Consider the following 15,203-nt stretch of genomic DNA (forward strand, 5'->3'; position numbering starts at 1 on the left):
TCAACACACGAAACTCCCCACCCAACGAACATGCACATCCCCTGTCCCCTCACGGCCCTGCCACCGACTTCCTGGCTGACACTTGCCTCCATTTTCAAAACCTCCGCCCTGCACGTTACGGCCCCCTGTACCCCCCCTTCCGCCACCCTGTCCGACAGTTATCTTCCACAGCCCGCCCTGCACCCTGTGCCATACACCTTTCAGCTATACCCGTCAATAACGGACAACTCCCCGCCCTCAGCTCCGTTCCTCACTCTAAAGATAGCCAATAAGAACGGACCTCTTCAACTCTAGGCCACTCCCCACTCCTCAATTCAGCCAATAACAGTGCAGCTTCTTCAACCCCCTGCTCCGCCTCAATTTCTTTTATCAGCCAATAACAGTGATGTTTTTAAACACCCCTCTACCTATGTTCCTTTTACATCATTCTACAACAGAGCCTGCCAGTTCCCTCCCGCTCCGCTATTGAAGTTGTGGAGCGAGGCTTCTCTCTGGCGACGAGGTGGGCGCGTTGCAGCTTTACATGCTGCAGCTCCGGTAAGGGGGTTTCACTGAGCTCTGCACCACTTGCCACTTATTTTCCTACTGCTTTATGGAAGTCCTTCAGGTTTTGGAGGGGGGGGGGGAGGCGCGATGGCACCCTGTTGGGGGGGGGGGGGAGAGAGGTCAGCGGTTGTGACTTCGGCAGGGGCGTGGCGGCAGGGGTCGGACCTCAGACTACAGAGGCGGAAGGGGTCCTCAGGCCACAGGGGACGGGGGTCCTCACACCACACAAGAGGGGAAAAATAAACATGAGAGGGAGTGGCCATACGGAGGATGAGGTCCACAAGGGCTCTTCACACCACAGATGGGGGGGGAGGGGGTCCTGAGAGCAAAGACGAAGGGCGGATCAAGACACCTGACAGGAGGGGTGGAGGGAGACCTGTGAGCACGGCGACTGACAGCATGGGGGAGGGGTCCTGCGACCACACAGCGGAAGAGGCAGGGGGAGCGGGTCTACCCAACACAGAGAGGCAGGGGGGAGGTATCTCTGTCACACACACAATCTCTCTCTCTCTCTCTCTCTCACTCATTCACAGTCAGTGTCTCTCTCTCTCTTATACACTGTCTACAACACACACTCCTGCTTATAATCGAATGAGAAAAACGCCCAAGTTCCGACCTAAATCGGGAGATGGACGTTTATCTCACAAAAACGAATAAAGCGGTATAATCGAAAGCCGATTTTTGGACGTTTTCAACTGCAATCCGTCGCGGATGCGGACAAAGTTGATGGGGGTGTGTCAGAGGTGTGGCGAAGGCGGAACTGGGGCATGGTTATCTGCCGAACAGAGATGGGCGCATTTCACCGATAATGGGAAAAAAGTATGCGTTTTTAGCTAGAATTTAGGACACTTTTCCTGGACCCTGTTTTTTCACGAATAAGGCCCCAAAAAGTGCCCTAAATGACCAGATGACCACTGGAGGGAATAGGGGATGACCTCCCCTGACTCCCCCAGTGGTCACTAACCCCCTCCCAGCACAAAAAATGAAGTTACTCAACTTTTTATTTTCACCCTCAAATGTCATACCCAGCTCCCTGACAGCAGTATGCAGGTCACTGGAGGAGTTGTTAGGGGGTGCAGTGGACTTCAGGCAGGTGGACCCAGGCCCATCCCCCCTACCTGTTACAATTGTGCTGCTTAATGCTTATTAGTCGTCCAACCCCCCCAAACCCACTTTACCCACATGTAGGTGCCCCCCTTCACCCCTTAGGGCTATAGTAATGGTGTAGACTTGTGGGCAGTGGGTTTTGAGGGGGATTTGGGGGGCTCAACACACAAGGGAAGGGTGCTATGCACCTGGGAGCTCTTTTACCTTTTTTTTTGTTTTTGTAAAAGTGCCCCCTAGGGTGCCCGGTTGGTGTCCTGGCATGTGAGGGGGACCAGTGCACTACGAATCCTGGCCCCTCCCACGAACAAATGCCTTGGATTTATTCGTTTTTGAGCTGGGCGCTTTCATTTTCCATTATCGCTGAAAAACAAAACCGCCCAGCTCACACATTGTTGAATAAAACATGGGCGTCTATTTTTTCCAAAAATACGGTTCGGTCCGCCCCTTCACGGACCCGTTCTTGGAGATAAACGCCCATGGAGATAGGCGTTTTCGTTCAATTATGCCCCTCACTATGTCTCACACTGTATCACATTCACTCTCTCTGTCACACAGTCACTCTCAAACACTCTCAATCTCATACACTCGATCTCACAGACAGTATGTGTATCGTACACGTACTCTCTCACACTGTCTCACATACACAGTCTCTCAAACACTGTATCTGTGTGAAACACTCTCTCACACTCACTGTGCCTCACATACGCACTTGCACACACTCTCAATGTCACACACACATACTCTGTAACAGACACACTCTCACTCACACAGACACTCTCACACACACTCTATGAAACATACACACTCCCAGGAAAACCTTGCTAGCGCCCGTTTCATTTGTGTCAGAAACGGGCCTTTTTTACTAGTTAATTAATAATGCTAGTAAATGTAAAATAAATATATTTACATATTCCGGCCGATATTCAGATGGAGACCGCTTAAGACAATTATACGAGCCCAGGCTGATTATCAGCCGGGACCCACATAACTTTTGTTTTACATTTTCCCCTAAACCCCGCCCTCCCTGAAGCAACCCTTTCCTTCCACGAAGCAGCCCCCCTCTCCCCAGTCCACCACCATTCAGAACATGGGAGCCAACATTGCAAAATTATTGGGGGTGCTAAGCCCAGTGGAAATAACTCCCCCCTGGACATATTCAAGGAATTCTCTCAATATTGGGGGTGCTCAAGGACCCACAGAGCTGGCTCCTATGATTCAGAATCTCCCTAAACATCCTCCCAGCCTCCCCCAGCAGTCTAGGTAGGCCCTGCCCAAGTACTGTGAGCTGCTGTGAGAGGTCATGGAAGCCATTTTCTGAATGCAGCCACAAGGGACAGGAATGAGTGAGCCTTATTCCTGCCCCCATAGACTCCAGTAGACCACCAGGGAGCTAAGGTAGGCCCAGAGAGAGGTGGGTCTGAATGGCGGTGGGCTAAGGGGAGTTGGCTGCTTCCCAAAAAGGAGGGGGGCTGTTTCAGGTGCTTGGGGGGGGGGGGGGAGTAAAAAAAGTTATGCAAGTCCTGGCCAATATTCAGTGTTGGGACCAGCATAGCTACCCCAGACAAGTTAGGACAGTTTTTGAGCTAAATATTGCTGACACCCGTATAACCACCGGCTCCTCTCTGATACCGCCCCTTGTACCACCCCTGACCTGCACATTTTTTTGTGGCTGGTTGGAGCCGATATTTAGTGGCACTACCTAATTAAGTGCTGCTGAATATCATTGGGCAGCCAGGGGCCATTTAAGTGGGCCAGAGCCTCTCCTGCTCACTTATAGCACTTTGAAAATCGGCTGGTACTTATTCAGTTCTTTAGACCTGTATTATTTCTGACTGCTCTTGCACATTCTTCAGCTTCAGGTGGGTTTGAGGCCCTTTCTGGCCAGGGTGCCAAGGGCAGCTGTCCTAGTTCTTACTCCCCACCCCACCCCCATCCACAACTTGTGCAGTCTTTATATTTTGAATAATGTAAGAGGAAATGCATTTCTTTCTATTTCTTTGGAGTTGTCCTACATGCAAGGTCTAGCTTCTTGGCATTTTGGTTTAATTTCTATTTCTAGTCTGTAGTCGCTTATTCTGTATTTTATATTTGTTTTCTGTGTGAGACCGAGGCTAGATATTCTGTTAGGATGAATTTCCTATGTAGCATTCTATAATTTTGGCTTTTTCAGTTTTCTGATAGATGTATTTTAGGGCTCAACTGTCTTTTCATAGCTAGGCACTTTTTTTTTGGAAGTTATTACTAGCATGGAAGATTTGTGTATTACTTCACAATATGCCTGATGACTCTGAGGGTTTGTGTTGCTGTTACCGAGATTATACTAGAATCAGACATTTCTTCATGTGGTGGTGTTACGGGGAAGTATCCCACTATTGGGGGAAGACCAGGGGGTTTTGTGAATGCAGAATTTATTTGGCTTAAATACCATACAGGGGAAGCATATGTGTGTTGGGGGATATGGAATAGGGGTTGAAGAGTGCAACCTCTTGTACTTCCCTCAATATGGCCTACAGGCACTGAAGCCTTAACAGCTATCTTCACTGCAGTTGTCAGGGGCAGGGTAGGAGCAGAGCACGGGTAGACCAGGGGTGGGACATAGGTGCATCAGGTGACAGGTTTTTGTCTTAAAAATTTGGCAATCCTAGTGCCCATCCATCCTACCTGTTGGCCTGCTCAAAAACTGCTATGGCTACATCACCAGTTTAACTTTTAAATAGTGGCTGCACCGAATATCAATCTCATGATTTTTTTTAAGTTGGTCTTTACAAAGCTGACTTTTGGTGGAAAATCCATAAATTTAGATAAAGTTGTGATATGACAGTTTTACTTGTGTTGCCAAAGTAATACATTTATTGGTAGAGGAAAAAAAGGTAACTTACAAAGTAATAGTAACAACTGTCAAATAAAGTTATATACAGGGAGGTTAAGAACATGAACAATTCCCAGGTTCTGGTCCCTGTTTGAACGCTGGGTTTTTCTGTATTTGTTTAGGGTGCCCCCACAGATATTTACAGTAGGATGCCAATTATCTGGGCTAACCTCAGCGAAGGGCATTCTGGATAATCATAAATCCAGATGATTGGATGAATCTTCTAGAAAAGATTGGACCTACTTGTTTGAAAAGAGCACACATTCTGAGCATTGTATGTTGAACATTTTTTTTATTTTCAGCTAGTGGAACCCAGCCCATTTCCTCAACAATGAAATGGGCCCTAGGAAGGCTCTCATGTAAGTGATTTTTTTGTCTCTCCCCTGCCCTCCCCTCCATATCCAACGATTCTCCTCTTCCCTGCCATCCGTGTCCCGTGATTCTCTTCTGGCCTCTCTTCCCATCCCATCCATGTCCATCAATTCTGCTCTGCCCTGCCCTCAATGTGCAGTGATTCTCTCTTTTTTTTTTATTTTTTTTTATTTGTACCCCGCACTTTTTCCCACTCATGGCAGGCTCAATGCAGCAGGCAATGAAGGGTTAAGTGACTTGCCCAAAGTCACAAGGAGCTGCCTGGGCCGGGAATCGAACTCAGTTCCTCAGTTCCCCAGGACCAAAGTCCACCACCCTAACCACTAGGCCACTCCTCCACTCTTCCTTTGTACCTCATCATTTTCTGGCTGGCCTCCCTTCCGTTGGTAACATCCTGACGTCAGCTCGCCTACAGCGTTCCCTTCCCTCTCACTGTTCTGCCCTGTGATGGAACGTTGGAGGTGCAATTTATTATATAGGATAATAAATGGGTAAAAAAATGGCAAACTACAGTACTGTATTTGTAGTACATACACTACTGTATTTTTATTTAAAAAGGAAATAATTCTTAATTGCTTCAGTGTCAATTTTTGTTTCTCTGCTGCACGATCACGTAGTCGCTTTAGACAAAGGAGTTGGTTTGCACTGCTTTCTTTCTGTTTTTCCAGCCAAGCTATCATTGCATTTAAACATTCAAAGGCTTTTGCATGTGTTGGTCCCACATCAGCACTAACCTGGTGATCATCATCGGTTTCTGATTCGTGTTTCCTGTCTTGTACTGATTCCACAATTTCATCTTCTGTTATGATCTGATACCATGGATCATTAGCGTCACTGCATATCCATTCACTGACATTCTCTACATCACAATCGAAACAGCCAAGAACTATAGAACAGGCTTATCCAGTCTACGGCAGCGGGTCAGAATTTGGCCAATCAAGTGCTTTTTTTGGCCCTCGGAAGCTTGGTAATTCTTGTGATGCTTACAGTGGGATTCCTGCTTCCCACCACAACTCAGGTCTCTGTCAACTTGAGCCATGTGGTGCTAGAAGTTCAGGTTGGTTTTACAATTTCTAGTCTCATGAGACCAACCTGAACTTCCAGCACCACACGGCCCGAGCTTGCAGAGAGCTGTGTCGCAGTGAGGAAACAGGAAACCCACTGTGTCTTCTGCAGCTGAAGCCAGGTGAGGATAAAGATACTGGGTGAAGGCTGGGGAAGGGGGGGGGGTACATGAGAAAGAGAGAGAGACTGGGTAAAGTCTGGGGGAGGGGTACACAAGAGAGAGAGACCAAATGAAAGCTGGGAAGGGGACAATGTACCATTGTATTTTGCCACTATTTGACGAAACACATGGCAAAATATAATGGTGCATATTTTGCCCCTCCAAATGTTACAAAATATAAAATGTGGCCCCCAAAAGAAAAAGGTTGGACAAACCTGCTGTAGAACATCCTTAGCAATGTTTTTAAGGACATCATCTTCTTATCCTTCTTCTCAGTGTCTTTCTGATTTATTTAGAATAATGTTCCACACATTTTTTAGGGTTTGGTTTTTAACTAAATTCCAAGTGTCAGCAACTATGTACAAACAATCTTTTATATTCAATTCTCTTATGAATTGGAAAGGGCAGAGCTTTTCTCTGCTGCATCCCCACTCTCGTTGACGCCATTTCCTGAGAGGCCACCACAGGCCACAAGGATGAATTGCTGGAAAGGTACAATGGGGAAGATTCAGAGAGGGGGCAGTTGTTGGGCCACCGGCAGAGGAGAGGAAAACAGGGAAGTGATGCGCTGCTGCTGCGTGGGCCTGTTCCTACCCAGACCCACCTGTAGCTATGCTACTGTGCACCGGTCCGGATAATTGGCTATCCGGATAATCAGCGTTCCACTGTACTAGAACAAAATTGGTGAAAACTACCATTTTGATTAGCTGAAACTGACTTACCATTACAAAGCCACTGTAATAAAAGATAAATTTTGGGTTTATTATTCCAGAAATTAGCTTCAAAGAACAGGATGGATATCTCCCTCCTCTACATCTGTCCATCTAACACCTATTTTTTATTTCAGGTCACTTCTATCCATCTTTCTGTTTTCTGCCCGTCTCTCCAGTCTCCATAGCCATCTCTTTACCTATCTCTCTTCTTAATTCCCATTTTTGGTCTTATTCTTCCATCACCATCTCTCATCCTCATTGTTCTTCCCAATTTTCATTTCCTTCTTTCTGTCTCTCACCCTCTCCACTCACATCCCAGTTGTGCTAACAATCTTTCCATCCATCTCACTTGTTCCTTTTCAGCCCATCTTCTCTTTCACTTCCTTCCCTACCCTTATCTCTTTCATTCTGTTTATCTATGCCACCGTAGTCCCCATCTCCTTTTTCTTATCCCCTATTGAGCCTCCCAGCTCTCACCCTCTCATCTCTTAATCCTCTCCTCATCCACCTCTGTGACTCTTCCTCCAGTAGACAGACTTGGCAAGATAGCTTGGCATCACACAGCAAGAGACAGTGAGCAGTGGCCAGATCCATTCCTGCAGTGATGCTCTTCATATTCTGGGCACTGTGTGCCATGGATGACAGACCACCAGGGACTGTTCTTGATCAAGGGCCCATGAGCCTACCTTCTGACCCCAAAAATGGAGTAAAGCATGATAGGGAGCAAACAAGCTTGACAGTCTTCTGAAAAGACCAGGTGGCCTGGCCTGTCTGCACCCTTATACATTTCTGAAAGAATCATGGGATGGGGTGGGGATGGGACTTGATATACTGCCTTTCTGTGATTACAATCAAAGTGGTTTACATATTATATACAATGGAGGATTAAGTGATTTGCCCAGAGCCAGAAGGATCCACAGTGGGAATCAAACCCAGGTTCTCAGGCCACAGCACTAACCACTAGGCTACGCCTACACTCCAAAGTGGCACTATATTTCTAATATGCAGTAATTAAGCAAATGAGTTAGCTGGAATTAGTAAACAGAGTAGTTTATAAGCCATTCTTTGCCTTATAAGTTAAAAAGAAGCCTCATGAAGAAAGCCCAAAGGTGTAATTGCTAGAAAAACGATTTTCTACTTAAAGGCTCATTTTAAAGAAGGAACAGTTGGCCAAAAGATATAGGGGTCAATATTCATAATCACTTATCTTGCTAACAGAACCTGCTATCCAGATAAGTGCTGCTGACTGAGATATTCAGAGGCACTGCCTGGATAGATCTTCTAAATATCCTTGCAGACCATCTTGCACTATGGGGATAGGTCCTATAACTTATCTGGATAGGGGCAATATTCAGTCTGCTATCCAGATAACTTAGGGCAGAATGCCATTATCCAGAGAAGTTCACGCATTGAACTAACACTAACCACTATCAGGATGGTGACACTACATATCCAGACCATTGTTAACTGCCACAGCCAGGGTTTAAAAAATCCTTACTGTGGTGGCTGAATATTGACCTGATAATTTTATTAGCAATTGAATAAATCAGGCCAGCTTGATGACTGAGTGATAACAATGACTTCCACCATGTAGGAGTTCAGTATCCAGATCCAGTCTTTTGACAGGAGCTGGGGACACAGCAGAAGCAATGTTCATATCCCCTAGCGAGGAAGGGAGTTTCCACCGTCATTTTGGAGTCACTGCTGTATGAAAAGTGCCTCTGTTCCACAGAAAACCTTGATCAGTGACTCTCAGGATGACTGGGCTAGACAGGAGGGAAGAGAACAAATAAGTCTGGAAAACTCTTTTTTTCAAGCAGTCTATTTGAATAGTGGAACAAGACATATCCACTGAATTAATATTCTGTGCTGCAGTAAATCAGATCAGTTATAAAGGGAACAGGCATTTGATTGAGGTTATATCTAGGGTTACCATTTTTTGTCCCCCAAAACGGAGGACACATGCCCCGCCCCACCACACCACACCCCGCCCCTTTCACACCCTGCCCTGCCCCCCATCACACCCTCACTCCACCACCTGTCACATTTTCCCCTCCCCCCTGTCACATACCCCGTCGCCCCCCCTTCCCTTACCTTACTACTGCCTCTTCAGGGCAGGAAAGAGCCCCCTCTTTCCTGCCCGGAGCACTGCCCTGCATTCATCCTTCCTGTTCCTGATCCTTGGCGCCGATTCAAAATGGCCGCCGAAAGTTGAAGTCTCGCGAGGTCACTTCAACTCTCAGTGGCCATTTTGAATCAGCACCGAGGATCAGGAACAGGAAGGATGCATGCAGGGCAGTGCTCCGGGTAGGAAAGAGGGGGCTCTTTCCTGCCCCGAAGACGGAAGAGGTCACTAGACCACCAGGCCACTAGTAAGTAAGGGGAGGGGAGGCTAGCAATCTGGCTGTTTGTCCAGAAATCCGGACAAACGGGCAGATTGGCAAAACCCGCCCGGTTGCCTGGACATGCCCTCAAAAAGAGGACATGTCCGGGTAAATCTGGACATATGGTAACCCTAGTTATATCTGAATTTAACCGTAGAACGTAGTGCAACCTTGATATTATATTTATTATATTATGTTTTGTTTTCAGCTGCAAGATATGATATAAGAATAAGTGAAAATCGCCTGCAACTAAAAGATCACTTTGATACTGCCACTGTCATCAATACCTCCAGTCTAAAACCACAGCCGGCTGGCTCCAGTGAAAAGTTTTCCTTTACACCTGACAATTTAGTACTCAAAAATGGTACTAAAATCTACTTTGCATTACGTGCATTTGACACTAGTAACCTTCCATCAGGAACATCTAATACAGCAATGGCAACCTTGCTTATTCCTCCCACACCTGCTCCTACTATAACACAGGATCCTGCATTCAGTGTGACAGTTGTGGTGCTCATAGTATGTGCCACAGTGATTATAGTTTCTCTTATTTCAAGTATAACTATATGTGTTGTAAGTGGAAACAAGAAAAAGAGGAAACCAGAAACTGGATTTTGATGACATTTTAGTTTGAAATTTGTAGTTTTTCTTATTTACATAATTTCTTTGAAAATTGATAAAGAAATCCTGAATATACATAATAGGGATGATATTGAAAAGCACTTTTGCAGCTGACAGCTGGTGCTGACAGATATATTTTTTTAAACCTCCCCTCCCCATGAAACACATATATTCTGGCCATCCATGTTTCTGAATGGACAGAATTTATGCGTTTTAAACAGGCATGATTTAAGGTGGTCTGGAGGCAGATAAAAAAAAACTTTGATGGAGAGGAATGAAATTTAGCTCGTTATATAGCATATGGGCCCTGTACTCAAAAGGGTTTACCCGGGCATGAGAAGCAGTTAAATCACACTGAGAGGGCTGGGAGGGGATACTCAGCAGCATTTAACTGGGCCAATGTCACGGAATATCTCCTCAGCACTGCAGCACTGTCCAGTTAGTGCTAGGGTGGCCCATGAACTGACCTTAGTTAGCAACAAATTCAGTCCACTACCTTGTTGAGGAAATGGGTAAAGTAGGACAGTAAAAAGACTGTGCTAACTTTATCTGCTAAGTTACCCGGGAACTGGTCTGAATATCAGCAGGTGCCCAGATAACTTCCAGGTTTCAACACTCAACCAGATGTTCAATGTCAGTGCCTGCACATGGCCCAGAATTGAATATTTGGGCTTTATTCAGCACAAAGAGGGCTGCGTATCGGCCAATATCCCCTGAATTCTATATAAGGTGCAATAACAACCAATTATCATCAGTAATTGGCAATAATTGGAATTTACATGCACTTCTTGTTAGGCGTAGTCTAGCAAGAAGCACTTTTAATTTCAACACGTGAAGCTGAAAAGAGAATGCAGCCATGGGAGGAGTCAGGAGTGTTACTTGGATTTATAGAATTTGGGGGAATGTGCATACATTTAGGTGTGGGTATTTACACCAGGTTTTCAGTGGCGTAAATGGCCGCACCTATTCTATAGACCACATCTACAGTAAAACATGGTTTATAGAATGGCACTAGGTGCATTATTCTGACGCACCTACATTTTGGACGCCATATACAGAATCTAACCCTATATGTCTAACTGGCAGCAGCCAAATAGTAGCTTTAACTTTAAACAAATTAAGTTGTTCATTTAAAATTATATATGTATATTCAGTGGTGACATTTAAGTTATCCTGATAAAGTTATAAATCTATTCAGTGAGGGTAAGCCTATATCTTTTTAAAGTTATGCAACTGGCTTGCTGCTACTGTACATCAAGCACAGTTTAAGTAATACACATAAAATGTAGACGTCAAGTGAGAACTGGCTACTAAAGTCAGGTGCTCAGAGATTTCAGGTGCTGTCTTCTAAAGCTAAATAATTTTAACAATTGACCTCAATCTCTTTATAAATACTTTTTTTGATTCATACAAGATTTACTACTTTACCACAATGCATCTACTGCTTCTATGTAAATGGATCAAAGCTTAAGATTCAAAGTTGTCCAAATAAATCTTTTCATAGGTTCCTGAAACTGAATAAAGAAGTGAAATTTTACCTGTTTTCATATGACAGTATTGAATTAATTTTCTTATTTTTTTTAAAGAATTATAATTAGCAGATGTTAGATATAGCAGTCCATGTTTTTACATGCCACTTTTACAAGGAAATGTGTGTGTTCTATAATATTGGAATGAGTGAAGTGAATAAGGAGCTTTGATGAAGAATACAGACACATCCCTACCCACTGATGTGCTGCTAATTTCTTATCAAAGGCTTTTGGTTAGACCTACAGGGCTCAATAGCTAGCGGAAATCAGCATTTTGCTGCCCGCCACTGGCATTAAACCCGGAAATTCAAGGCTGGGCCATGTGCAGGCACCAGGATTGAATTTCCGGGTATAGGGAGCTGGCTAAAACATAGTCAGTTAAGTGCAATATTTGGCATTTAACTGGTTATGACGAACCACATAAAAAAAGGAGTGTGTTTTATGTGCTCCTATTTATGCAGTTACTAGTAAAAAAAGCCCCGTTTCTGATGCAAATGAAACGGGGGCTAGCAAGGTTTTCTTCTGTGTGCATGTGGGAGTGTGTGTGTTCCTGCCCTCTCTCCCCTCCCCCCTCTGAGTCCTTCATTGTTACAGAGAGAGCGATTTGATTTCCTGCTTTGCTGTTTTCCTTCACTGTTTGTGTTAGAGAGAGAGCGAGGGCAGGGCAGACACTCATGGGGAAACCGGATATCTCTCCCTCTTCACACTTCCGGTTGGAGGCTTCATAGAACGTTGGTGTTGCCTTTTATATACAGAGATCTTAATCAGTTAAGTGCTAACTCTGCCCTGAGCACCCCCAAAATAGCTGGTTTCAGCTTGAGCGCTAACCGGGCATTTTCAGGGGCACTATCCAATTGTGCTGCTGAAAATGCCCAGTTGGCCTCAGACAGGAGCTATCAATGGTCAGGGGAGCATCTTAGCCATTTAAATCATTTTGAATATCGGACCAACTAGTTTTGTAAAATAATCCAACAAGGAGCTTCCGGGTGTTTTCATCCTCAAATCCCTCTCTAGGGCTTTATAATTTAATGGTGAAATATGAGCTGGCCCAGTGGCAGTGCGTCGTGCCTTATTTCTGCTCCCAAGCCAGAACTCTGCAGGAGCAGCAGTATCCACAGACTTCTGGTTGCGAAGGAGATTTGACATATCCCAAAGCGAGAACTGGCATATGATCTCTGGCTGACAACTCTGACTGGCCTAAGTGAGGGAGAAGGATGTATAATGGGAGTAAAATATTCCTGTAATTGAAAATGAAGGCTTTCAACATCCAGTATTCATAAAGCTGAAATTATAAAGTGAGAGGAAACTACCAGTTCTCCGAGGACAAGCAGGCTGCTTGTTCTCACGACTGGGTGACGTCCGCGGCAGCCCCCACCAACCGGAAAAAAGCTTCGCGGGACGGTCGGCACGCAGGGCACGCCCACCGCGCATGCGCGGCCGTCTTCCCGCCCGTGCGCGACCGCTCCCGCCAGTTCCTTTTTTTTCCGCGCCTGGAGAGAGTCGTGCCTTGCCGCTCTCTCTACTTCAGCCGCCGGATTCTTGCGATCGCGTATACGCGGATCGCGCTTCGTTAATTTAATTTAATTTCCTTTTATTATCTTTTCTTTTTACAAAAAAAAAAAAAAAAAGACTGCGCGTGTGGAGCACGCGCTCCTCTTTTCCCTCGCTTCCAGCGGGGACGCTATGTTGCGGCCTAGTGGTCGCTCGGTCGTTTTTTTCGTGGTGTGATTTTAGCCACCATTGACGACTTTGACTTCGCCGACGCGATTTTTCCGTCGATGTCCTCGAAGGTCCCGAGTGGATTTAAAAAGTGTGGTCGCTGCGGCCGGCCGATCTCGCAGACCGACACCCACGCTTGGTGCCTCCAGTGCCTCGGGCCGGAGCACAATCTCAAGTCGTGTGCTTTGTGTCTCGGTCTCCGGAAACGGACTCAGGTTGCGAGGCAAGTTCTGCGGGACCGTCTTTTTGGAACTTGCGCCGGCCCCTCGACGTCGACCTCGACGGCATCGGTATCGAAGGCCGGTTCTTCGGTACCGGTATCGATGCCCGAGACATCGGCACCGATGGCAGCGACCCCAGGAGAACAGGTCCCGTCGGCCCGCCGGTCCGCCGGTGAGAGTGGGGTTGAGAGGCCGCGTGGGCAGTCGGCCCCGGTCACTCCCTCAGCTCGTGAGCCACGGGACCGAACCCTGTCTGACCCGGTGCCTCGAGACCGAGGGGGATCGACCTCCTCCTCCTCCATGCCCTCCGGCGCCGGTGACGTGCATCGAAAGAAGGACAAAAAGCGTCGTCACCGGACGCCCTCGGTGCATCCTGAAGAGGAGTCGACGCCGAAGCGTCATCGTCGAGAGGAGAGGTCCCCGTCGGTTGTGGAGGTACCGACGCGTCGGGGTTCCGGCACCTCGGTGCCGTCTCCTGGCTCCCAGCAGCTTCCGGCACCGACACCCTTACCGGCCCCACCGCCTTTCCCGGCAGCGGGCCTGGACGAGTGCCTCAGAGCCATCCTTCCGGGGATCCTGGAAGGGCTGATGCGCCAGGCTGTGCCGGCGCCGGGGGTGCTTGCGCCCTCGGCGCCGATGACTGTGGCGCCGGCGAGCTCTAGCCCGGCGCCGGAGCTGTCGACACCGCCGCCGCTTGCGGTGCCGGTCTCGACTGCTACGCAGGTGGAGTCCCCGTCGACGTCGATGGAGGGAGCTCCGTCCCCGCCGGCGCGGGAGTCCACCGCTCGACGACACCGAGACCTCGGTGCCTCGACGTCGAGCCGGGCCCGGTACAGGACTCAGCTACATGAGCTAATGTCCGATACCGAGGATGAGGACTCGTGGGGGGAAGAGGAGGACCCTAGATATTTCTCCTCAGAGGAGTCTACGGGCCTTCCCTCGGACCCCACGCCTTCACCGGAGAGGAAGCTCTCACCTCCTGAGAGCCTCTCCTTTGCCTCCTTTGTGCGGGATATGTCGATCACCATTCCCTTCCCCGTGGTCTCTGTGGAAGAGCCGAGGGCCGAGATGCTCGAGGTCCTCGACTATCCATCACCACCTAGAGAGTCCTCCACGGTGCCGCTGCACAATGTCCTGAAGGAGACGCTGCTCCGGAACTGGGTGAGACCGTTAACTAACCCCACCATTCCCAAGAAAGCAGAGTCCCAGTACAGGATCCACTCCGACCCAGAGCTCATGCGGCCCCAATTGCCCCATGACTCAGCGGTCGTGGATTCTGCTCTCAAGAGGGCACGGAGTTCGAGGGATACCGCCTCGGCGCCCCCGGGGCGGGAGTCTCGCACTCTGGACTCGTTTGGGAGGAAGGCCTACCAATCCTCCATGCTCATGACCCGCATCCAGTCATACCTGCTCTATATGAGCATCCACATGCGGACCAATGTGCAACAGCTGGCGGTCCTGGTCGAGAAGCTCCCGCCGGAGCAGTCCAGGCCTTATCAGGAGGTGGTCAGGCAGCTGAAGGCATGCAGAAAGTTCCTGTCCAGGGGTATTTTTGACACCTGTGACGTGGCATCTCGTGCTGCGGCCCAAGGTATAGTGATGCGCAGGCTCTCATGGCTGCGTGCCTCTGACCTGGACAACCGCACCCAGCAGAGACTGGCCGACGTCCCTTGCCGGGGGGATAACATTTTCGGTGAGAAGGTCGAGCAGATGGTGGACCAACTGCATCAGCGGGAAACCGCTCTCGACAAGCTCTCCCACCGGGCGCCTTCAGCATCCGCCCCCACTGGTGGGCGTTTTTCCCGGGCACGGCAGGCTGCACCCTATTCTTTTGCAAAGCGTAGGTACAACCAGCCGGCCCGAAGGCCTCGTCAGGCACAGGGACAGCCCCAGCGCG

At 48.0% G+C, this 15,203-nt stretch overlaps 1 protein-coding gene across 1 annotated transcript in view; it reads left to right on the forward strand.

Annotated features, from left to right (window-relative positions):
* LOC115472442 (calcium-activated chloride channel regulator 1-like) overlaps positions 1-9,834 on the forward strand; it is a 105,050-nt gene extending 95,216 nt beyond the window's left edge. Inside the window, exon 15 of the mRNA XM_030206731.1 lies at positions 9,425-9,834. Within this exon, the coding sequence (XP_030062591.1) occupies positions 9,425-9,834 (410 nt within the window). The remainder of the gene's footprint in view (positions 1-9,424) is intronic.
* The last annotated feature ends 5,369 nt before the right edge of the window (positions 9,835-15,203 follow it).

This window comes from Microcaecilia unicolor, chromosome 6, assembly GCF_901765095.1.
Source record: "Microcaecilia unicolor chromosome 6, aMicUni1.1, whole genome shotgun sequence".
Lineage (NCBI taxonomy): Eukaryota > Metazoa > Chordata > Amphibia > Gymnophiona > Siphonopidae > Microcaecilia > Microcaecilia unicolor.